Raw genomic sequence first — 25102 nt, 5'->3', positions numbered from 1 at the left:
AAAACCCCCCAAAAAACCTACCCTGAGATCACTCTGGCAGTCATCGGAGTCCTGGGACTCTGATTTTTTTCCAAGTCAGATTTTGTGATTATATCAAGAATTTGTGTTTTAGGATGGATGCCCTCTTTCCCTACTGCACATCTTACTTAATTTGGCAGCTTTTTTAAGTTGCCAGTTTCTTCACTAAGAAGCCATTGATGTGCCTCAGCACCTCAGCCCTTAAAAGACAGCCTATCCTTGTTCTGTCCCCAGCGTGTTGAGTTCAGCTTGGCATTGAGTGTGAAAATCAGCCTTGACCTTTGCCATTTCTTAAAGTAGAGGATGCTCCCCACCCCACTCTTCTCCTTTGCAAAGAATGTTCCCTAGATAAACATTTTCCTACATTGAGTGTTCAGAGAGCCCCCAGACTGGAAATTGAATCTCACATCATTCAAAACTTAGGCATTTCAATTTCTGATGAACAATAAAGAGCCCCATATTAAAAAAAAATGTTTATTCCAAAATCAAGAGAGAAAATGAGACTATGAAGAAAGAATAAGAGGAAAGAATCTTGAATTGATTCCTCTAAGAAAAGAGTCGCTTCTGACGATGGCACTGGGTGCAGGAAGAGATTGGATGTTGATTAGTTGCATCCTGTTTCTGCTTGAACCAAGTGTGAGGTGGAAGGCCAGGGGGCACGAGGGCACAGCTGGGAAACGCCTTCAACTTAGGGCAAGGGAGGCTCATCAGGACCTGCATGGGGGTACTGCTGGGGGCGAGGGAACCGCCTCCTCCTCCTGGCTCTACACAGATCCCTCTCACTCCCACTGGAAAGCAACCAGACCTGTCATCTTCATCCCTGCCAAATGCACTGTTGAGACTGCATAAGCCCTGAAGGTGAAGGGACTGCACTTTCCCCACCAGCTAGAGTAGCTGTTTCTCTTTCCTTATTTGAGTCTCCCAAAGAACAGTGCACACAGCTGGCTCAAAGTCAAACGTGGAAATTTCGTTCTTCCACAAACAAGCACTTTCAAAAGGTGTCCTTAGTGAGCTCCCCGGGTGGAGGGGAGGGGTGCCTCTCTCTGCTTTTGTGCATCAAGGCACTGGAGTTATAGGCCCTGTAAGACTGTTCCTTGGCGAGAAGGAGCCAACCGCCTTCTGCAGGAAAGTGTCGGGACTGGGGGCATTTGTTGGTGACCTTGTAAACATCTTTCACTGGGCTATGTGAAGCCTGCCTGCCTGCCTACCTCTCAGAATGTTAGGGAGGTTCGAGGGGGTGATGGAGGAGATCGTCTGTGTAAGAGCTTAAAGACGGTCATGTTTCACTGTGCCCTTTGCTCTCGGGTTGGCTGAGGGCCAGACCCTGCTAACCTGGGGGTATGCTCCAGCCAGATCTTACAGTCCTGTGAGGCCCCTCCTTGTGCCAGCCCCTCTGCCTGGCCACTCGATACCAGCACCTTCATTTTCTGACACTGCATCTCCAATTGCAGATTGCTGGATCTTTCCAATGAAGGGTTTACAAACTGGGAATTCATGACGGTCCACTGTTGGGGAGAAAAGGCTGAAGGGCAGTGGACCTTGGAAGTCCAAGACATGCCATCCCAGGTCCGCAACCCGGAGAAGCAAGGTCAGTGGCTCTTGGGAATTTCATGACAGCTTTTGTATCTCAACCCTCTTACTACCTCTGGGCCTTTATTTAACTACAGAGTTTCCGATAATTCTTTGTTTTGTTTTGTAGAGGTAGAATTCCCATAACAAAAAATTCACCATTTTAATTATTTTTAAGTGTACAGTTCAGTGGCTTTTAGTCTATTCATAATGTTGTGTAACCATCATCACTATCTAATTCCAGAGCGTTTTCATCTCACAAAAGGAAACCCCAAACCCATGAAGCAGCCTGTCCCCATTCCCTCCTCCCCTCCCAGCTCCTGACGACCTCTAATCCACTTACCATTTCTGTGGATTTGCCTCTCCTGGATATGTCGTGTAAATGAAATAACATAATACATGGCCTTTTGTGTCTTTCACTTAGCATGATGTTTTCAAGCCTTCACCATATTGTAGTGTGTATCAGAACGTCATTACTTTTATGGCTGAACAATACCCCATTGTACAGATTGATCACATTGTGTCTGTTCATTCACCTGTGATGGACATTTGGGTTGCCTCTACCTTTTAGCTCTTACAAATAGTACTGCTGTGAGGATTCACCTACCAGTTCCTATGTGGACCTATGTTTTTCTTTCTCGTGGGTGTATACCTAAGATTGGAATTGTCAGGTCATGTGGTAACTCAATGTTGAACGTTTCGAGGAACGTCCAAACTGCTTTCCACATTGGCTGCACCGTTTTACATTCCTGCCAGCAATGTATGAGAGGACCAGCTTCTTCACGTTCTCATTAACACTTACTATTCTCTGTTTTTTAAAAAATTATAACCATTCTGGGAGGTGTGAAGTGGTGTCTGTGGTTCATCAATTTCATGGTGGTACACCTTTTGCACAAAAGTTTGTAATTCTGATGAAATTCAGTTTATTTTTTCTTCTGTCGCCTGTGCTCTTGGTGTCGCACTTGAGAAACCATTGCCTAACCCAAGGTCCCAGAGAGTTCCTCCAGTGTTTCTTTGAAGAGTTTTATAGTTTTAGCTCTTACATGTAGGTCTTTGATCCATTTTAAGTTAATTTTTGTATATGGTGTGAGGTTGGGGCTCAGACTCATTCTCTTGTACCCACTTGTCCCAGCACCACTTGTTGAAAATACATTTTCTACCCCGTGGGTGATCCTGACACTCTTGTTGCAGATCAGCTGATCACAGGGAAGAGGTTCATTTCTGCACTCTCAATTCTGGTCCATTGGTCTGTGTATCTGTCGTGGAGTCAGTACCACATTGTTTTGATCACTGTTGCTTTGTAGTAAGGTTTGAAATCAGAAAGTGCAAGTCCTCCAACTTGGTTCTTTCTTTTCAAGGTTGTTTGGCTACTTTGGGTCCCGTGTAATTCCTTATGAATTTTAGGATAAGTTTGTGCATTTCTTTTTTAAAAAGTAGTTGGAATTTTGATAGAGATTGGATCTGCAGCTCATTTTGGGGAATATTGCCACGTTAACAATATTAAGTCTTCCAGTCCATAAACATATTTTTCTGTTTATTTAGCTCTTCCTTAATTTTGTTCAGTAATGTTTTTTGTAGTTTTCAATATTTAAGTCTTTTGCCTCCTTGGTGAAAGTTGTTCCTAAGCATTTTATTATTTTTGTGCTAGTGTAAATGGAATGGTTTTCTTAATTTTGCTTTTGGATTGTTTATTTCTCTGGTAATTCTTATACCCTTTTTAATTCCTTTTACTTAATTATCAGTCATTTATTTGACCAATCCTTATTAAGTGCGAGACTCTGATCTAGGTAATAGGTTACAACCAGGTAAGAAAACTGGAATGGAATAATTAGCACATCTTATTTTGTAGTTACCCACAAAGGTCTATAAACACCTCTCTTTCTTCCCTGGGTTGAATGCATAGTAACATTTACAGAATACGCTGTGTGTGTTTTTCTATGGGTGTGTTTCCTCAAGGATTGCTTTCACTGTTCTGTTGTTCCTTGTGCCTTTATTTTTTATTTTTATTTTTTATTTATTGAGATGGAGTCTCGCTCTGTTGCCCAGGCTGTAGTGGAGTGGTGCAATGATCTCGGCCCACTGCAACCTCCGCCTCCCGAGTTCAAGCGATTCTCCTGCAGTAGCTGGGATTACAGGTGTGTGCCACCATGCCTGGCTAATTTTTGTGTTTTTAGTAGAGATGTGGTTTCACCATGTTGGCCAGGCTGGTCTCGAATGCCTGACCTCATGATTCACCCGCCTTGGCCTCCCAAAGTGCTCGGATTACAGGCGTGAGCCACTTACCCAATCGCCTTGTGCCCTTTTCTATGAAGATGCAGTCTGCTTCTTCTTCACCCTGGGGATGCATGAGAAACTTCCACTGCCCGGATTCTTTACCAGTTCTCCATAAAACACAGTTTTAGGAGAAAAGAAGAGCACTGAATTGCCTTACACAAAAAATTGACTTTAAGTCATTAATTCATCTACAGGAATCTTCTACCTCCCCAAGTTGTATTCTTTCTGGTTTTAAAAGAGTAAATAACTATTTTAAGAAAGTGTTATAACAAATTCTAAAAATACAAAAATGTAAAGTTTTAAATGACCTGAAATGTACACGTTTTAAAAGTGGAAGCTCCTAGATTCTTTCATGTAAAAGCTTTCTTCCCAAAGTAGATCAGCCTAGTATTAAAAGTCAAGGTCGACTCCTCAAGCCAGCTGCATTCTCAAGCATTCACTGCTTCCTGGGCACAAGGTGGAGTTCTCGTGCCAGCCCACACAGCCTGCTTGCCTGGGAGGCTGGTGCTGCGTGCGGGAGAGCACGTGGAGGCTGGGCTACTGCTCTTGTGTCCTCCTGGCATAGCCCTGGGAGCTGGGCACACCATTTTACAGCTCTAGACCTGTGATCTTTACTCTATATCATGAGCAGAATACAATGAGCCCTACCCGTGTCCCAGAGCAGCTTTGAGGGGACGGCTGGTCCCCCATGGAACTGTGCTGCTGCAGGCAGTCTTTCTCATGCATCCTCTCTTTCCCCTTCCCGTTAGCCAGCATGCGTGCACTGAAGCCTCTCCTCTGAGCTACCACCCACTTCTCTGCTCCCCTTTATGGCAAAGCTGGCAGAACAAGCTGCCTGCTGTGGCTATCACCAGCTCACTCCCAGCCCACTCCCATCCACAGCCCAAAAACCTGGGGCTTGACACCATCCGCACTGTTTCCACACTGCCCAGCGATGGTCCCATCTCTGTCCTCCCTGGGTGGTTAAAGCCAAGGTCAATGGTTCTAACAAAGTAAGCACGCTTTTGGGACCACAGGGTACAGTGGTTAAGACTGTGGGCCCAGGAGCCCTTCCACCTGGGGGTGGATGCTGGCTCCACCTCTTACGAATACCTGTGACCTTGGAAAGTCACTTAGCCTTGCTAGGTGTTGGTCTTATCTAGAAAATGGGGGTAGTACCGATGTTACTGTGCTGTGGTGGAATGAAATCAGGCAAGACAGGCCAGGCTGGAGACCCAGAGCAGGGCCCAGCACACAGTGACATTGGCAGCCCGCCCCCTCTGGATGGGCTGCTCACCACTTCCATGACCTCCCACAGCGCTTAGAGCAAAACCCAAATCTCTTAGCCTGACCTGCACATCCTGCTCCTTGTGCCTCTCCTTGGCTGCTCCTTCTCACACACACCTCTGCACGTTCTCCTGAACCCTCTGCTCTGTCTTTGTTCCTGTCCAGGAATCTCATCCAGCCCCATGACACTGAGCACCTTGTACCTGCAGGTGATGCCCAAAGCCGCCTCTCCCTGCCCCTCATGCACCCAGACCTGCTCTACAGCAGCTTCCTGCTTCTGGACACAGGTCTAACCGGCTCTGCGCTTGTGCACCTCAGCCAGAGCTCCAAACTGCCTCTTTCCTGTTTTCCACATTAATGTAAATAGCTTCATCTTGCACTCCATTGCTGGGCCAAACCCCAGGAGGGAACCTTCAATTCTTCTTTGTCTCCTTCGCCGTCTGCCTCCAGAAAATACCTGAGTCTGCCCACTGCCTCAGCCCAATCCCCTGTCATCTCTTCCCTCCTCATTCCACTGGCCTCCTGGCCTCAACCCCTGCTGCTTAGAGCCACTCTCCACCCAGCATCCAATGATCCATTTAAAATATAATTCAGATGATGATGCGCCCCTCTAACCTCGTTCATGACCTCCTGCAGCTCTTAGGGCACAACCCACACCTCTTACCCTGACCTGCACATCCTGCAGGCACCTCTCCACCATGAGCCACTTCCTACGCCTCATCACTGACCTCCCCTCGTTCCCCCTTTGCACAGACCTCTCCCTCCTCCAGGACAGCCGTCCCTCGCTCGGGCTTCCTGTGGCCACAGCCCAGACCTGGCCTATGGAGAGGTCCTGTCTGAATCCCTGTGGTGGAGGCCCTACCCACTCTCCCACCTCACACTCCTTCTACAGAAACACGGGCAGGGATGAGAATGAGGAGGATTAAAACTTTGCTGAAAGGCCGGGCGCGGTGGCTCAAGCCTGTAATCCCAGCGCTTTGGGAGGCCGAGGTGGGTGGATCACGAGGTCAAGAGATCGAGACCATCCTGGTCAACATGGTGAAACCCCGTCTCTATTAAAAATACAAAAATTCAGCTGGGCATGGTGGCGCGTGCCTGTAATCCCAGCTACTCAGGAGGCTGAGGCAGGAGAATTGCCTGAACCCAGGAGGCGGAGGTTGCGGTGAGCTGAGATCGCGCCATTGCACTCCAGCCTGGGTAACAAGAGCGAAACTCCGTCTCAAAAAAAAAAAAAAAAAAAAAAAAACTTTGCTGAGATTCTCATTCTGCATTTAGTGGGAGGGGTGACGGATGATGTCTTATTCTTAGCATCGATGGAGACATATAAACTCGAATATCATCTTATAATAGAGAGATAACCAAGATTTAAAACAAGATTCAGACCTTCCAAATCACTAGAGGGAAATAAGAGTGAAGAGAAATTGATCAATAGGCCAAAAAAAAAAAAAAAAGAAAGAACCAAGGCAAATTTGAATAGGGATACAGAAATCTTAAATAAAACATTAGGAAGTGGAATTCATCAGATTATTCAAAGAATAATCTTCCCCTCCAAGAATGCAGCCTTCACTCAACAGATATTTATTGAGCATTTACCAAGTTCTAAGCACTGGGATAGAGCGGTGAACAAAACAGATGCTAAGCTTACGTTCTAGAAGGCAGAGGAGGCTGCAAACAGGATCACCAAGCAGGGAACTGTTGTCCATTAGATGATGAGAAGCTCCAAGGAGGAAAATAAAGCAGGGCAGGGTGACAAGGGCATTTCAGGGTGTCCTGGGAAGGCCTCAGGCAAGGGACATTGAGGAAAGCTTAAAGAAGATGAGGGGGCGAGCTCTGCAGACTTCTGGGAAAAGGGCATTCCAAGCAAAGGGCTCAGGGGTGCTAAGGCCCCTGGGCAGGGGTATGCCTGGGGTGTGTGTTCCAGGCACAGCAGAGAGGCCCCCGAGGCTGCAGCAGGCAGCGGGAAGAGGGGCAGAACAGGACAGGGTCAGGCATTGAGAGCGCAGGGGCCAGATCGCACTGGGCTTTGTCAGCCTTCACAGGGACTTGGTGGGAAGCCACTGAGGGATTTTAGGCAGAGGAGAGAAGTGATCTGAGCTTTTGTGTTAATGGACTGACAGCTTGTCAGAATAGATGGAAGTGGGGGTGAGGAACAGAGGCAGGAGGCCAGTTGGGAGGTCACTGCAGTGTCAGGGGCAGGTGACTCTGACCGGGCAGCAGCAGTGGAGTATACGAAGCAGTCAGATTCTGAAAGCAGGGTTGAGAGATTTGCAGATGGATCAGATGTGGGCTGTGAGAGGAGAGAGGTGCGTGGATGCCTCCAGAGTTTTTGTCCTGTGCAGGAGAAGAATGGAGTCCCAGTTTAGATCTGGAACATCGCAGGGGGAGAGGATGCTGGAGAGAAGGTCAGGAGCTTGGATTTGGGTGGGTTAAATCAAAGATGCTTACAACAGGTCCAGGCGGAGATGTGTACTCGGGGGTCAGGGGAGAGACTAGGCTAGAAGTGCACATCAGGTATCTGTAGTATTGTCAGCCCTTCAAGCTGAATGGGCGATGGAAGGAGCTCTGTTTATATGACAATGATTAACTCATGTTTGGGGCCTGTTGCATATAGGTGCTGAGTGAGCTTTGGGGTTGCAGCAGGGCACAGCACGGAACCACAGGCCCTGCACACCTGTGTACCTGCCACACTGCTTCCTGCCCAGCCAGATGCTGCCATATCAGCTCCCTGCCCACTACCTGCACGGTTCTCACCAGCTCTGGCCTTGGCCTCAACACTGATGAGCTTGCTGTCTTTAGCCTTCCTTCCTTCCGGCCCTGCTGTGCCCGAAAGCTTCCTGCTGCTGGGTGTGTGATAGACACACAATAGGTGTTGGCAGATTAATTAGTCAGCTGGAACCATCTGTAACCACCACATGACCAGATGCTCTTTGTGCTGCAGAGGACACACGATTAGTGGATACCGGAATACTTCCTGAGGGTGGCCCCAGATTAAGTCTTGACTCAGGCCAATCTCCATCCCTCAGCATGGGTAGAAACTGGATCTTTGCTTTCAAAAAGTTGAGACGGGTGCAGAATAAACACCTTATGGGACCTTCTAGCTCTGACCTTCTGTGACCTACTGGAATTTGGGGGTGGGGACACATTCTCCAGTGTCATCACAGAGAGTGCACATTCCTGCAGGGCATCTGGGGTCAGTTCGTTCCACACAAGTTTTACCCCATAGAGAGCCGCTCCTGAACATGGTCTTTGCCAAAAACAGCAAGTGCAGGTGCGCATCCTGCTGTGGCTGATGCATGGCAAGCTCTCCCTCCTATGCATGGGGAGGGAGGGCTCCTTGCTGTCACCCACAGGCTCTGTGCATCTTCCCCAAGCACAGTGGGAGCCAGCCTGAGTCCCATTAGCATCTCTCCACAGTGGAAATCCCTGTGGCCCTCGCTCGGGACACTGCAGTTGCAGCTGAACCTCCCCCACCTGCCCTGCTCACCTCATTCCAGGGCCAGCCTCTGAGCGTGTTATTCAGCGTGGCAGCTGGATGCTCCCAGGCTGAGGGAAGGGAGTGACGGAGTGAGGCCAAAAGGGACCAGAGGGGCTCAAACAGAGGCCAAGCGGCCCTTTCCAGGTTGGTGTCTGGGCCCAGTGCTTTCCAGGTCAATCCAGGATAAGCCCTCTTCAGCCCCCAAGTGAATGGCGCCTCTTCTGGGTGTTCCTGAAATGTCAAAATGGGAAGGTCTGCGTGTGCTAACAGACATGTCTCCCATGCATTTTGCAGAGGTCCTGCCATGTGCCAGAGGCTGTGCCATTGCTCAGGGGCACAGGGAGCCCCAAGACACAGTCCCTGCTTCTGATGAGCCCACAGGCTAGGTGGGAACGTGTCAGGTTTCAGGAACCAATAGTACCGTGCGCGAGGGCCCAAAAGCCAACAGTGACCTGGAGGAGCGCCCCAGAGTTGAACAGAGCAAACAGGGATTTTGGGCTGAAAGAAACAAGAAACGGCTTTTGAAGAAGGGCCTGCCTAGACCCAAATTCTCAGGAGCTCCCCAGTGTCAGTTTTTTTATCTTAGTAGCACAGAAAGTATAGGCCACTAGGAGATGGAGACTGTCCTCTTCATTTTGTAGAATGAAGTCCCAGGCAGTGCCCACAGATGAGCTGCCCCACTCCGCCTACCCCCAGCGGTGACACTTCTCAGGGCTGGCCTTGCTCCCCAGGCACTGGGAGGGACCACAGCGGGGCTCATCAGCAAACCAGTGAGCCAGGCTTCCCCACCCCATCCACAGGGCAAGCGGCAGGGCTGTCATGCTGAGACACAGTCCTTGGTGGTGACCTGCCCTCACTCCCCTCCCTCCAGGGACAGGTCTGGGCCCTTCCATGAGCACAGAGCAGAGGTGGGAGCTTCCTGGACAGGCCAACGTGAGGAAAGGGCCAGCTGCCTCTGGAAAGATGCTCTGGTGCCCACAGAGGGCATTGGTGTGGGTAGTGGGTCAGCAGGGGACAGGGCATTGAGATGTGGAGGTGAGTCTACAAAGATCTCAGTCAACCTCCAGAGAGCCAGGAGGCACCCCCAGGAGGAAGGGAGAAAGGATGCCATAGGAACAGAGAACTGTGTCTACCCAGACATCACCAATGCACTGGTGATGCTGTGCCCATAAACCCAGGGCCCAGCATAGGCATTCTTCACAGTGAGACCAACCCCCAGAGCACGGCTGCAGGGCCATGCCAGGCAGGCAGGACAGCACTGGGAGGGGCTTCTCATCCGTGTGTGGGTGGAGAGGGGAGCCTGGCCCTGCCTGCGCCATGATGCCATTATGTATGCAGGGAGATGGGACCAGCCCCAGCCCTTAATGTTCAGGTCAACCCAATAGTGTCTGTTGGGGACCTCAGCCTGGGAAGGTGACAGAGTGACTTAGGTTGCCCTCCAGCTCCAGGATTCAGAGCTCCAGAGGCCAGGAAAATGCAGGACTGTCAGCATCCGTGGAGTCAGCTGCTCTGTCGACCTCATCGATGCTGAGGGATAAATTGATCCAGTGAGCATGGTCTACTCCCTGGTTGCCTGGTCAGGGTGGCCTGTGAGTGCACAGTCACCGCCAGCCTTGGTGCCAGGCACAGTGCAGCACACACACACAGGCATAGAGCAGCAAAGCAGGCGGTCCCCACTTCTCTTTTTTTTTTTAAGACGGAGTCTTGCTCTGTCACCAGGCTGGAGTGCAGTGGCACAATCTCGGCTCACCGCAGCCTCCGCCTCCCAGGTTCAAGGGATTCTGCTGCCTCAGCCTCCCATGTAGCTGGGTTTTATAGATGCCCACCACCACACCCAGCTAATTTTTGTATTTTTAGTAGAGACAGGGTTTCCCTGTGTTTGCCAGGGTGATCTTAAACTCCTGACCTCGTGGTCCACCTGCCTCGGCCTCCCAAAGTGCTGGGATGACAAATGTGAGCCACTGTGCCCGGCCCAGTCCTCACTTGTCTACAGGCCTTCCGAGATCCTGTGCTTGGGGTGGGTGCTTCGTTTCTGCGTTGTTCATTTCCATCTCCTTCAAATCTCTGCAACTTAATTGCTTTTAAAAGAAAAGGAAAAAAAAACTGCTCCAGTGGTGTGCTGTGTAAAAGTGCTTTAGAATCTAGGCTCAGACCCGGGTTTATGAAGCAATTAAGTGATCTGACTGATACGCTAGCTCGAATAATCCTCATCTCCTGTCAGATTGACTGAGCTTACGTAATTAGTTTTAACCCCATTTTTTAAAGTTGAGCAGCGGATTAGTCGTCCATTTTCCTCTTCAGTTCCCAGGCCAAGCATCTGGGAACAATTTAGGAATGAAATCCAATGCGAACCCTGCTTTGGAGTCCTGCAGTGTTTGTAGGTATTAACAGTTCTTCATTCATTCCTGCATCCAGCACACCTTTATTTATTTACTTTTTTATTTTATTTTATTTTTGAGACAGTCTCACTCTGTCACCCAGGCAGGAGTGCAGTGGCGCCATCTTGGCTCACCACAACATCCGCCTCCCACGTTCAAGCGCTTCTCCTGCCTCAGCCTCCCCAGTAGCTGGGATTGCAGGCGTCTGCCACCACGCCTGGTTAATTTTTATTTTTTTATTTTTAGTAGAGATGGGGTTTCACCATGTGGGCCAGGCTGGACTTGAACTCCTGACCCTCAGGTGATCTGCCCACCTCGGCCTCCCAAAGTCCTAGGATTACAGGAGTGAGTCACCGCACCTGACCCAGCACATGTTTAGTGAACTCTGCTTAGCTCCAGATCTGGGAACACTAGGACCTTGCCCTGCAGTGCACAGCGTGGGTGCGGAAGAGGGAGTAGCTTCCCCGTGGGTGAGCCCACCACTCCAGCTGTTATGCAGTGAGCCTGCAAGGCTATGAGACGGTGAGCTGGCAACAGCGCAGGCAGAGCAGGGGTGGTATCTTGTCCTGCAGAACATCTTTCGGAGAAGTTTGGCTGCGTTTTGGAGAGTCTGGATACAGAATGCAGAAAGCATCCAATCTCTGAGAAACATACATGCTTCATTCTCCTACATCAGACATCGGACAGGCCTGGCGTTGGCTCAACCTGCCTCCACGTTTCCTGTCTCTCTGGCCTCTGCACCAGGCCTCCTCTCCTATAAGATAGGGTTGGGCAGAAGTGACACCCAGACCAAGTAACTGAAGAGAGGAGCCTCCCAGCCCACCCTTCTTACCTTGGAGCCTGCATGGGTGGTTGCACCTGGACCACAAGACAGAGCCTGGGCACCTGCCAAGGTCAGGCCAGCCTCCCCACCCAGGGGCACACTGTGCTCAGCACCTCAGGCATAGAAAGGTCCCTGCACCTCCTCATGACCTGGGGCTCCCACGGGCACGCCTGATGCACGTGAAGTGCTCTGCAGGAATGGGCTTGGCTTTGTCAGCACGAAGGGGCGTCTGCATGGTGCTTCTGTTCATGGAGCACATACCTTGTCTGAATACCTACCCCATGCCAGGTCTGCAGGGCAGGCACGGGAGTGAGGGGCGCTTCCTTGTTCTTCACCTCTGCCCCCTTCCACCCCAAGAGTCTAGCTCAGTGCCCTGCAGGGAGCTGGACCAGGGGTATGCCTGGTCTCTGTAGGGGCCCAAACTTTACTGACATGGCCTGGCCCTCCCTTTGAAACCAGGAGCATACCTAAGGTGCAGGGGCACCTCCCACGGTCTTCCCCTGCCAGGGAGAATTGTGACACATCAATGTCTAAATGGAAAAAATAATCAAGCATGCTTTCCAATCTTCTCTGTATAATTGACACCATGTGTCTTATTTCATGGCTCCAAAGGGTTTTACATACTTGGTATTCGCATAGTAATAAATAGACCGTGAGACAATTGATGGCACTTTAAAAAATCCTGTGGCAGTCTCTTGAAATCTGAGAATTCACTTTCTCCCTGATAAAATTTCTTTTTTCTCTAATCTTTCATCTGTTTCCAAAAGAGTAGCAACCCAAAGGTGCTGTGTTCTTCCTGGTTTCAACGGCATTGTTTCCAGATTCCCAGCAATCTAGGAAAGAAGTCCCATTTATCAAAAGAGCAAGAGAGGAATAGGGTGTTAATTAGCATCTACATGTTCTCCGGCAGGCACTGGGTGCTGTTTTACCTCACTGTTGCAAATCAGTATAGAATCAGGGGCCTTACAGTTAGATGATAATAAGGAATTAAAGTTTTGGGAAAAGTTATTCTTGGTAGTGATGCATGTCACGGTATTTACAAGTGAAGACATTATGGCAATGCAGAAGATTTGTGCTTTAAACTACTCCACGGGGTGGCGGGGGAGTGGGAGAGCAGGGAGGGGCTGGACGAAACAAGATTGGGAAAAGGTTGGGGATTCTGGGTACCTTGTGATGGGGACATGGGGACTCATTGTACTATTTTCTCCATTTTGTGTTTATTTGAGAATTTCTATTATGAAAAGTGTTGTTAAAAGCACATGTATGGGAAACATTTCTTCCAAAGAGGTCAGAATGCAAGCGTAGCCAAGAGATTTGGAATGCACAATTAAATATAACCAAGTAAAGATTTCACTTTAGTTCTGCACTTGTGAGGAGCAAATGCTCAGTGTGGCGTGGGATAAGTAGTTTCTTTTATGTTTGACTGAAGGCACTCTAGACAGTGCCTGGACGCATGTATGTGTGTGGGGGGGAGACTGTTGTGTGTAATATGTGTGTATGTGGGTTTCTATGTATCTGTGTGTGATGTGCATGTCTATGTGAATATGTATGTGTGTCTATGTGGGCATTAGGTGTATATGCATGTGTGTGCATGCATCTCTGTGTGCCTGTGGATATGTGGGTGTGTGTTTGTGTGTGATGCACAATTTCTTGTTTTTCGAGACTCAGTGTAGCACGAGGTTGAACTCTGGAGCCACCTGCTTATCAGATCCATCTCCTACCATTGGTCAGTGTGGACCTGGGCAGGCCATCTCCGTGCTCTGAGCCTCCAACCCGTCCTCTGCACAGGGAGGATTAAACCAAACACCACCGCAGAAGTGCTGAGCCTTATCGGGATGAACGTGACTCTCTTATTGTGAGTGTTTAGATTCTCCTTTTGTGGAAGAGGAAGCTGAGTCCAAGCTCCTCCACCCAGAGCCTGACTGAGCTCCCCTGCCTGGAAGGGGCAGAGCCTGGCATCAGGGCCATCTTCCAAGCTCAGGGCACTCTCACCTCAACCCAGCCTGGCGAGGTGTCCAGGCCCCTCCAAGGCAGTGCAGACAATCTAGAGTTGATGTGATCTCTTTAGCCCTGTGGCGAGTGGTTTTCATGTCTGGCTTTAGGATATTTCTGGTTGGATTTTTTTGTCTTATGTGTTGTAATTAGAAGATAAAAATCAAATGAAATTTAAAAGCTGGGAGCCTCTGCTGGGTGCCAGCCAGGGTCAGGAGTATTGAGGAATGCTGCTCCTGAGAGGCTACCTCACTTGGCTGAAATCCAAGAGCAGCAGGGCTTCTGAGGACTTGCTTTGACCAGTCCCTGAGAGCAGGGGTCCCCACCCCACCTTCCGATCCATAGTCCATGGCCTGTTAGGAATTGGGCTGCACAGCCAGAGGTGAGCGGCCTCTGTATTTACAGCTGCTCCCTGTCACTAGCGTTACTGCCTGAACCCCACCTCCTGTCAGATCAGCAGAGGGACTAGATTCTCATAGAAGTGCGAACCCCATTGTGAATGGCACATGCGAGGGATCTGCGTCATGTGCTCCTTATGAGAATCTAATGCCTGATGATCTGTCACTGTCTCCCATCACACCCAGATGAGACCATCTAGTTGCAGGAAAACTAGCTCAGGGCTCCCACTGATTCTACAGTGTGGTGAGTTGTATACGGTAGTTATTTCCTTATGTATTACAATGTAATGATAACAGAAATAAAGTGCCCAGTAATTGCTATGTGCTTGAATCATATCCACTGCTCCCCATCGGATCCTCAGCTGTGGAAAAATTGTCTTCCAAGAAACTGATTCCTTGAGCCAAAAAGTTTGGGAACCACTGCCATAGAACATTTGAAACACAGTAAGTTTCAAAAAACTTGGAATAGACGCTTATTAATTTTTAGGGAATTTTCCTACAGACTGTGTTCCTGAGGGAAGATTCAGTATTATTGAGATATCTCTTCTTCACGAAGAAGAGATAGCTATCACTAACACAATCCCCACCAACATCACAATAAAATTCAGGGAATGCAAGGAGCTTGACTGACTCTAAAACCTATTCTGGGCTAGGCGTGGTGGTTCACGCCTGTAATCCCAGCACTTTTCGGAGGCGGGTGGAGCACAAGGTCAAGAGATGGAGACCATCCTGGCCAACATGGTGAAACCTTATCTCTATTAAAATACAAAAAACTAGCCGGGCGTGGTGGCACATGCCTGTAACCCCAGCTACTCGGGAGGCTGAGGCAGGAGAATCACTTGAACCTGGGAGGCGGAGGTTGCAGTCAGCCGAGATCACGCCACTGCACTTCAGCCTGGCGACAGAGCGAGACTCCATTTAAAAAAAAAAAAATCTATTCTGAAAGAATGGGCACAGAGAATAGCTAGATAAATTCTGGGGGGAAAAATGAATATAGGTGCTTAACCATATTTTTAAACTATAATAAAAATATGTGTCACTGCTGCTAGAATAGACAGATCAAGGGAACCATGTGGATCGTCCATCAGTATAGCCACAGAGATATGCTAAGGACAGCATTTTAAACTGGTGGGAAAAGACTGAAGCATTGAATAAGAGTTATTGATAATTGGCCAACCATTCGGAAAGGAAATAATTACTTCGATAGATGCATACACATAAAATTAAAGACTTCTGCCTGGCAGAAAACATCATAAAATTAGAAAAATGTTTATAAAATATTTCAGACAAACTCAAGTCATTTACAGATGGCCTTTTCACTTCTCTCTAGCCCATGGGTTGGCAAACTTTTTCTGTAAAGGGTCAGATAGTAAATGTTTGCAGTTTTCTGGTTTCTGAGACGGCTACTCAATTCTGCCATTATAGTGTAAAATAGCCATGGAAATTATGTAAATGAGCGGCCATGCTGTGTTCTGACCTCACTTTATAAAAATAGGCGGTAGGTCTGTGGCCTTAGTTTGCTGTCCTCTACTCTAGCCTGTTTACATGTTCAGCTCAATCGAGTCTTCTGTTTCATGGTAATTAAGAGGGCTGTTTATTTGGGTGTTATCTGAGGCATCCCATCCTGTGTCCATTTCCCCGCCACCCATGATGCCATATTGTCCTGCTTGCTGGTAAATATTTAACAACTAGAGCTCCGGGGAAAAATTATAGATATAAATGTATCACATAAGTTTATTATACATTTTACTGATATAAAGGATCTGTAGCAAACAATTTACACTTTATTATTTACACAAGTAATATACACTGCTTGTGTTATAAATTCCATGTAGCCAATTGATTCTCAGAGACTGCTTTCATTGATTTTTGCCAAGTTCTTGTATCCATAACCAACCTATGGTTACAATTCATGAACAGTTGTCTTTCCAGCGTAAATATTGGGTAATATTTTTGTCACAGAAACAACAAAGACATATGTCAGAACTTCATTCACTCACCAGTGATAGGAACAACTTCTTTGCCAAATTGGAAAATAATTTTCAAATCCTGGAAGAATATTTCTTCAGTTTTTTATGCTGTTCACAATGTAATGCCTACAGACACAAAGTATTTTTCAGTTATACCTGCATTATTTATGTTTTCTCCATCACCTTAAGTCTAGAAAATCAGCAGTAAACCCAGCCCTTGTTTGTAGCATTTGTCAATTTCCATATGGAGATATTTCCGCCACGGCCAGTTTCAAGCTACCCACATGTTAGTAAGAAAGGGGCCAGTAGCCATCAGATAGTGCTTGCCCTGTGTCGATAGAACACATGTAAGTAACCCCACATAGATAATGACAAAATGTAGTGGGATCATGAGGAAGGGTAATTTTTGAATATTCATTACCTTTGTTTCAATGTTATTTATTCAATTGTAAGCTTATATAATTTAACTTTTAATAAAGGCTGTGTGTAACAACCAGCTCACAAAATTCCTGAAAACGTTAACAATCAGTTCCATGAAGCTAGTGCTAGTCAGCCCCTCACACCACTGCGATTGGGAATTGAATGGGTATAGAGAGCTGGTTTTCTCTTGGGATGAGCCCTCTTTAAGGGGAGCGTATGCATTGCATGAGCGTACTCATTTATTCATTCAAAGCGCACTGCTCCCCACCCGCCCCAGCTCCTCTTTATCCTTGTGAAGCCAGCCAGCCCCTCTTTGTAAAGCCTTGGTCCCTCCCCCAGGGCTATCCCTCCCAACCAGGGGTTCTGTTTTCACTGGCATCATTCTTCCCAAGGCCCACTCAGAGGCCCGAAGGTCTGATTGCCATTGGTTTAACTGTGTGTTTAATAAATCAGTCTATTTTTCTGACTAAATCTTGCTAATCAGTAAATAATGATCATTTGAATTCTCAATATGCTAAAAGATTATTTTTCAAGGGATAAAATTCAAGTAGTATTTGGCATAAAAAATTCTAATGTACAGGTAGACGCCTTTATCTCTAATACCTCAACCCTAGAGGTTAGATTGATCACAGAGTGCTGCACTGTGTTATAGCCTTAGTATACAGAGTTCTTAGAAATCACTGAGAAATATTTAAAGTACCTCACTAAAGTATTTATTCAGCAAGGTACTTTAAATATTTAAATAATATCACTAAATAGGCCAAAAGCCTGAAAAGCAATTCATAAAGAAAACCTACAAATATCCAGTACATACAATATTCAACCTTTGAAGTATCCAAATAAAATGTAAACTAAAGGTCAGGCTCAGTGGCTCACACCTGTAATGCCAGCACTTTGGGAGGCCAAGGCAGGTGGATCACCTGAGGTCAGGAGTTGGAGACCAGCCTGGCCAACATGGTGAAACCCCATCTCTACTAAAAATACAAAAATTAGCCAGGCGTGATGGTGTGCATATGTAATCCCAGCTACTTGGGAGGCTGAGGCAGGAGAATTGCTTGAACCAGGGAGGCAGAGGTTGCAGTGAGCCAAGATTGTGCCACTGCACTCCAGCCTGGGTGACAGAGCAAGACTCCATCTCAGAAAAGGAAAAATACACACACACACACACACACACACACACACACACACACACACACACACACACACACAAATACAAGAAGACAAAATCATGATAGAAACCCAACAAGCAGGAGTTGCAGAGATTGTAAAACAAATCTGTATGTCATCCTGCCCTCAGGGCCATGGAGTGATGTCATTTAAAGAGCGGGAATGCAGAGGCAGAGGAGCCTGGGTCCCCTGCTGGCTCTACTGGTGATGGGCTGGGAGACCTGGGACTCATGAATCTCATCAGCGTGCTGCCAGCACCTGATGGACGAGAAATATCGCAGGCAGCCTGTGTAGGTTGTCACAGAAGTCCAGGCTCCTTCCCTCCCTCTCCCTACCTGCCGCTGCAAGTGTGGGTTTCACCATAGCCTTTAGGAACTGGTCCATTTGCACTCAGGGAAAGTTCCAGCCCAGAGAAGCTGATGGAGACCTGCCTCCCTGCCTTTGAGGAAAATCAGATTGGCTATGAGCTCTGCAGAACCCCGGAATTTGGAATCCACTGACTCCAGGGTAGCCGAGCTGAAGGCAAAGCTGGGTTGCCATCAGGTTAGCTGGCCCTCAGGGAAAACTCTTCTGACTTTTGAACTCAGCAGGTACATTTCTATTCTTCCTTTCTTCTTCTGAAGCAACACTTTTCCCAAGAAAAACAAACAAAAATTTACTGAGCAAAAGCTTTGTGTTGAAACTGCCAGGAGGAGATGATAAATAAGCCAAGCACTGCCTTGGCTCCTCGTGACTTTTGCGGGCCCCAGGGGCAGAGCCATTTAGGAAGTTCCCACAGGGCTTGGCTTTCTTTGGAGCTCAGCCCAGTGCACCTGACTCTACCCCGGACTTCTGTGGAATCCCAGCTTTGGTCCTCTCCTTCCCACAAACCTGAAAGTGGAAGCCGAGAAGGATCAAGGAGGGCCTAGTCAGAACTGCAGTGCTCTTGCCAAAGCTTGAAGAATAAGCACAGATCAGTTATGAAAACCAAACCTGACCTGCAGTCCAGCCAACTTGAGTGAGAGGAGCAGGAGGGTGGCGGGAGGGCACCAGGCTGACGCAGACACTGGACCCCCCTGAACAGGATTTGGACCTCGGGGTGGTGTTTTGGGTGAGCCCAGAGCAGAGCAGCTGGCAGGTGCCGTCTGAGTTCAGCTGGCCACTCCCTGCCCTGGTCACGGAACCTGTCGGTCTGTTTCTGCATGTGTGTGGTGGGAATAATAGAATAATAGTGTCTACCTCGATGGGCATGGGGAGGCTCAAAGGGAGGAAGGTTCCATATGAGCAAATCCTTTATGAGGAGTTTTAAAGGCTTCAGGATTACAATCTGTCTTTGTCCATAGGGCCTATAACATGAAAAACACCAAGAAGTCTTTCTTGATATTAAGCTTCCTTGGAACCAGTTACACGTGTCTGACATAGCGAATTCTGTTGTTCTGCCTCGTGCTATGACAGATTGTCTCACAAGGATGCTGCTGCACCTGTGGAAGGCTCCAGAAAGCCCAGGGAAGCAGGTTCTTTTCAAACATGATAGTTCACACTTTATACTCGAAGCACGTATTTTGATGATGTTTTTCTCCATAAATGTCACATTGGCCTTGTTGGGTGTCTCCCCAGACTGGCCCTGCTGTCATCAGGCCTTGCCTCTTGCCCAGTAGAGAGCTCTAGCCCTCACTTCCTTGCCTTGGCTCCCCCAGCTTCCCCCACGGTGAAGCCAGGCCATTGGCATGGCTCCAGGGAGAAATGGCGGGGGCTCGGGGATCTGGTCCAACCCAGCAGGACCTGGGGATTTTGTGGCTTTTCTCTTCACTTCCAGGTGAGGCTTGGCATCTGGCCTCCCCAGCATCTAGCTCCTTGGAGGGAGGAGGTAACACAACTCAGAAAGAAGGTTTACCCAATGAAAGATAGGAGGTAAAGTATATGCCCTTCCTGTCTAAGGCCGCATTGATCTCACCAGGCCTGTTTGGAAGAGTTGCCCTGGCTAAGCAACCACCCTGTTTTTTGTGAAGTTGCAGCCGGCTTCAACCAGTCACAGTGGTTCACACCTGTAATCCAAGCACTTTGGGAGGCCAAGGCGGGTGGATCACCTGACGTCGGGAGTTCGAAACCAGCCTGGCCAATGTGAAGAGACCCCATCTCTACTAAAAATACAAAATTAGCTGGGTGTGATGGCACATGCCTGTAATCCCAGCTACTCAGGAGGCTGAGGCAGGAGAATCGCTTGAACCCAGAAGGTGGAGGTGGTGGTGAGCCGAGATGACACCATTGCACTCCAGCCTGGGCAACAATAGCCAAACTCCATCTCAAAGAAAGAAAGAAAGAAACATAGCTCCATTTGTCAGCCCCATGTCCTTCCTCCTGCTTCCCTCCACTCCTCTTGTCTTGGGATTTCACCTCCCAATAAAGCCTCACCCCATGGGCTTCACTTCAGACCCTTGTTTTCTAGGGAACCTGGGCAAAAACATATGTTCAGGTGGCAGATGGAACAAGACCTTTGATCATCTCTATGAAATACCGCAGAGGGATAGATGACCAAAGGCATCGTGTTTAGAACTTTGGGTGCCTTTGGAAGTCCAGAACTGGGTCTCTCAAGACTCAGCGTTTTGAGCATCGATAACAAACAGTTGTTGATTGACTGAGTGAAGGCATGTGCATGCAAGCATGAACCTTGTTTAAATCAAGAGCTCATTTAATTTTAACCAGTTCTGTTTTCAGCTGAGCATACTCAGTAACATGTTTAATGAAGGGGAAGAAATTAGTCTCTTCTGTGGGACTGTATTTCCCCTTTATTCATCCCAAAAAGGTCTGTGAATTTTTGATTTCCTTTCAGTGGTCCTTTCCACGACGGCTTTTTTCCCAAGAGCGTAACTGTTCCCATTTTATTGCTAGCAGACTTGATCTGTGTTTTATTGACATCTGTTTCGGGCTAATCTTCATTTCTAAGATAAGAGTTGAGATTCTGCAATCTGTGTTCGATGGCTCAATCTATCTTGTGCTTGATGCTAGAAAGGAAGACAGATTGAAAGCACATGCCTTCTGTGCTGGCTTTAAAGTTTGTCACTAAACTCTCATTTCTGGAAAGTGCAATTATAGCGTATCACTCCCACTTCCTTGGAAACAGAGATGAAGAACCGGGCACGGTCTCCAAACAGTCACCGTACACACTGTTGTCAGAAGTTCCATTTTTAACCCCATTTGCATTAATACTGCAGTCAATCTCTTTACCTCCTCTCTCTTTCGCAGGGCCTTTGCAGTGATGCCTTTCCCTTACACTCTCCTTGTTCGAGAGAGAAAGAAGTATGAATCCCCACTTATCTCAGGGAGAAATGCAACCAGCTGCTGCTGTGCACATTTATGAATCACAATATCATTTAGTCGGTTCTGTGTCTCCAATAGAAGGCATAACAAAAAGATGACCTTTGTCTCACCGCACATCTAACTTTTGCCAGTAAAATACTAAATATGGATGACAATGAAGATGACAGATCTGAGGAAGATCTCTTGAAACCCCCCTCCCAGATTTGCCCTCAGTTTTAGGAACGAGGAATGCCTGGGCATTCCTGCTGCTTGCACAATTCAGCATTCTGGCAACCAGGCTCACCTCAGAAGAGATGAGTGCATTTGATTTTTGAACATTTGACTTTATTACTTATTTCCAGAAACACACCATATTCAAAACGACATCTATACAGGCATTTCTGCTTGGTCTTTTTCTCCCCTGACATTTTACAGAATCCTTACTGTGCTGCATATGTAACTTGGTCTTTTTGTTACTTATGTAGCAAGCACGTTTGAATGTCATTAAATATCCTTTGTAAGCAGCATTTTATAGGTTTTTATAATACTTCACCAAACAGAAGCGCCGTAATTTATCTAAACCTCTCTTTGTTGTTGGACATGTAGATTGCTTTCCATTTTTTGCTATTATGAGTGGCAGCTTAGTACAAAAAGCTTTCTCCTAAATTTAAAATTATTTCTTTGGAATTATTCAGCAGAAGTAAAATTACTGGGACAAATAAGAGGTGGAAACCACAAATATGCCTGCTTTTGATACATATTGCCAATTTGCTTTTCGAAATAGTTGAACTGATTTGTAGTCTTACCCGGAGTGGGCATTCTGGAGAAGATAGATGATATTCTTCCTTAACTTCCACTGTGATAATTGCTAACAAGGGTGAACGCTTTTTCAGATGTTTGTGCACTGTATTTATTCTTTTGAAAATTGCCCTTTCTGGTGCAGTGGCTCACACCTGTAATCCCAGCACTTTGGGAGGTGAAGGCAGGTGCATCACCCGAGGTCAGGAGTTCAAGACCAGCCTGACCAACATGGCAAAACCCTGTCTCTACTAAAAATACAAAAATTAGCCAGGCATGGTGGTATGCCCCTGTAATCCTAGCTACTTGGGGGGGCTGAGGCAGGAGAATCACTTGAACTCGGCAGGTGGAGGTTGCAGCAAGCCGAGATTGTGCCACTTCACTCCAACCTGGGTGACTGAGTGAGACGCCATCTCAAAAAACAAACAAACAAAAAAAAAAACAAAAAAGAAAAAGGCAAATTTCCCTTTCTTTCTGTCCCACGAGCTCTCAGTGTCGCTATCAAGCTGACAAGTATGTAGTCTATATAAAATAGTGACATAATAACTGTGTGTGTCATAGTTCATGGAAATATTTTTTCTTGCCTGCTGTTTCACTTTTGACTCTTTAGAAATAATCTTAAATTTCCCCTCCAGAGTTCTGATAATTATTTTCTTTTTTAAAAAGTCACGATTTGTTTATGATTTTATTTTCTTCATAATCTGTTTGGCTTTATCAGTCTAACTATTAATGTCTCTAAAAATTAAATTAAAAATATATCATTTTTTTTCCTAGATAGCCAACAAATTACTCCAAAACAAAGACAGGATCAGAATGTTAAAAGATGTTGTGGACTTTTATTTCCAACAACAGAGAAGACCAAGTGTCTTGAACTTTCCCTCCCACAGAAAAGAGTGTTAAATATTGGCTGAAATGTTCATAGCCAAAGAGGTGAATGGAATAATGATACTGGCTTTTGCCCGAGGGCATCTGCTGCATCTGCAGAATCCACCTCGGCAGAGCCTCCTAGGAGACCACATAACACTGGGACCTCAGGGGCACCCAAGGAAAGGAGGCACAGACAAAGCTGTGTAACGAGAACCCACAAAACAAGTGCTTACAACAAGTCCAATAACATCAGTGGTTTCACTGAAGGCATACAGACTCATTGCTCCCCTTGAGAGACAAAAGTTGTCACATTGGATGTTTTTTAAAAGCGTATTTAAAATGTGTTTGGGAGGCCGAGGTGGGCAGATCACTTGAGGTCAGGCGTTCGAGAACAGCCTGGCCAACATGGTGAAACCCTGTCTCTACTAGAAATGTGAAAATTAGCCAGACGTGGTGGTGCGTGCCTAATAATAGTCCCAGCTACTTGGGAAGCTGAGGCAGGAGGATCGCTTGAACCCAGGAGGTGGAGGTTGCAATGAGTCAAGATCATGCCAGTGCACTCCAGGCTGGGCAACAGAGCAAGACTCCATCTCAAAAAAAAAAAAGGTATTTTCTGTAGTGCCAGGTATATTTTATTTACCCACCAAATCCATTCTCCACTCCTCCACCACACAGACTCCCTGGCCTGTGGCTTATATATGAGTTCAGCCAAGGGAAAGCTCCAGCAGGAGAGTGGAGGGAGAGAGGAGATCCTTATTTTTGAGTTAGTGATTGTCCAGTCCTTCAGCAGCCAGCAATCCTCACGGTCACAGTTCACTCTTACCTTGCCTATGGAGCACTAGTCCCAGGGACCTGCAGTTCCCTTCTGGCTTTCTTACCCTCTGTTCACACCTTTGTAAATTGTCTACTTACTAAAGCCTCTCTGGATGATCCTGTTTTAATCATGCTATCTGCTTCCTGCTGGAACTGACTGTTATAACTGTACACAAGAAAGATATCTAAAACATTAGAAAGCAGAAGAATTAAAAATAAAGTCGATGGGGAAAGATGTACTAGGCAAGTAACAACCAAAAGAAAGCTAGCGTAGTTATATTATTAGGTGAACAGAAATGTTACCGCAAAGAGCGTTTTTGGAGCTTTGTATGTAGCTCTGTGTACGTATCAATATGGAGAGGGTCTACACATATCAACAAAAGGTTTTGTTCAGTTCTAAAAGTTCCACTTCTAATCTTTTATGCAATTTATAACATAGCCTTAAAATACATAAAGGAAAAACCTCAGCCTCCCAAGTAGCTGCGATTACAGGCCTGCACCACCTGTTAAAACTACCAAGAGAAAATGACAAACACATAGGGAAGAAATTTAGCATACCTCGTGTATATGTGATAGATAAGTCAGCAAAAATTCATAAGCATAGAAGATGCAAATATCACAATTGACAATTTAGGTCAAATGGACATATTGGAACACTGTGCCAAACAACAGAGTAATGCTTTTCAAACACAAAGGGAAGATTTATGAAAACTGGCCACGTGTTGAGGTATTTGGCAAGCTCCAGTGTATTTCCAAGGATTGGTAGCATGCAAACCTCGTTCTCTGACATTCCACTTGCGTCAGAAATCAAAATCAAAAAGATAATTAGAAAGTTCCTATACATTTGAAAATTGAAAAATACTTCTAAATAATTCATGTGTTAAAAGAAAAAACATAATTTATGTTAGAAAATATTTAAAACTGGACGATAATGAAAAATACTACTTATTCAAATAAGGAAGACACAGTTAAGCAGTAGCTACACAGCCTTATGGCCATAATTGCATTTATCAGGAAAGAGAAAAGCCTGAAAATTAATGTGCTAAGCATCCAACTTAAGATGATAGAAAAAGACCAACATCATAAAGAACAAAGAAAGAAGGAATTTTTAAAATAGCAGAAATTAACAAACTAGAAGACAAACATATGTAGAGAAAACTAACAAAACCACAAGCTGGTTTGTGGAAGAAACTAATAAAATTGGTAAACTTGTAAGTAGGCCAGAAAAATGAAACTATATGATTTCAGGAATGAAAAGAACATGTTTATATATCCTATGTACATTAAAATTATGTGACAAAGAAAAGGAACTTTAAGTGCAATGAACAAATTACAAGAAAAAATATAACAACAAAATTGGCACGTTTAAATAAAAATTAAAATTGTCCTATTAAAGACATTTATTCTATAATTGATAAGAAAACTCAAGGCCAGAGTGATTTAACAGCAAATTCTTCCAAACATTTAAAGGGAGAAAATAATGTCAGTGTTCTGTTGATTCTTCTAGCCAGTAGAAAAAGGGACACAGTCCCCACTTAGTTTAATGAAGCCAGTGTGTGTGTGTGTGTGTGTGTGTGTGTGTGTGTGTGTATATATAT

General features: G+C 46.4%; 1 protein-coding gene across 1 annotated transcript in view; it reads left to right on the top strand.

Moving 5' to 3' along the window:
• The window catches only part of PCSK6 (proprotein convertase subtilisin/kexin type 6), a 152144-nt gene that overhangs the window by 91806 nt on the left and 35236 nt on the right, over window positions 1–25102 (top strand). Inside the window, exon 15 of the mRNA XM_032252876.1 lies at window positions 1470–1606. Within this exon, the coding sequence (XP_032108767.1) occupies window positions 1470–1606 (137 nt within the window). The remainder of the gene's footprint in view (window positions 1–1469; window positions 1607–25102) is intronic.

This window comes from Sapajus apella, unplaced genomic scaffold (assembly GCF_009761245.1).
Source record: "Sapajus apella isolate SASKATOON/1434 unplaced genomic scaffold, GSC_monkey_1.0 scaffold80, whole genome shotgun sequence".
Classification (NCBI taxonomy): Eukaryota; Metazoa; Chordata; class Mammalia; order Primates; family Cebidae; genus Sapajus; species Sapajus apella.
Note: the sequence above shows the minus strand (reverse complement) of the source record. Positions and strands in the feature narration are given on the sequence as shown.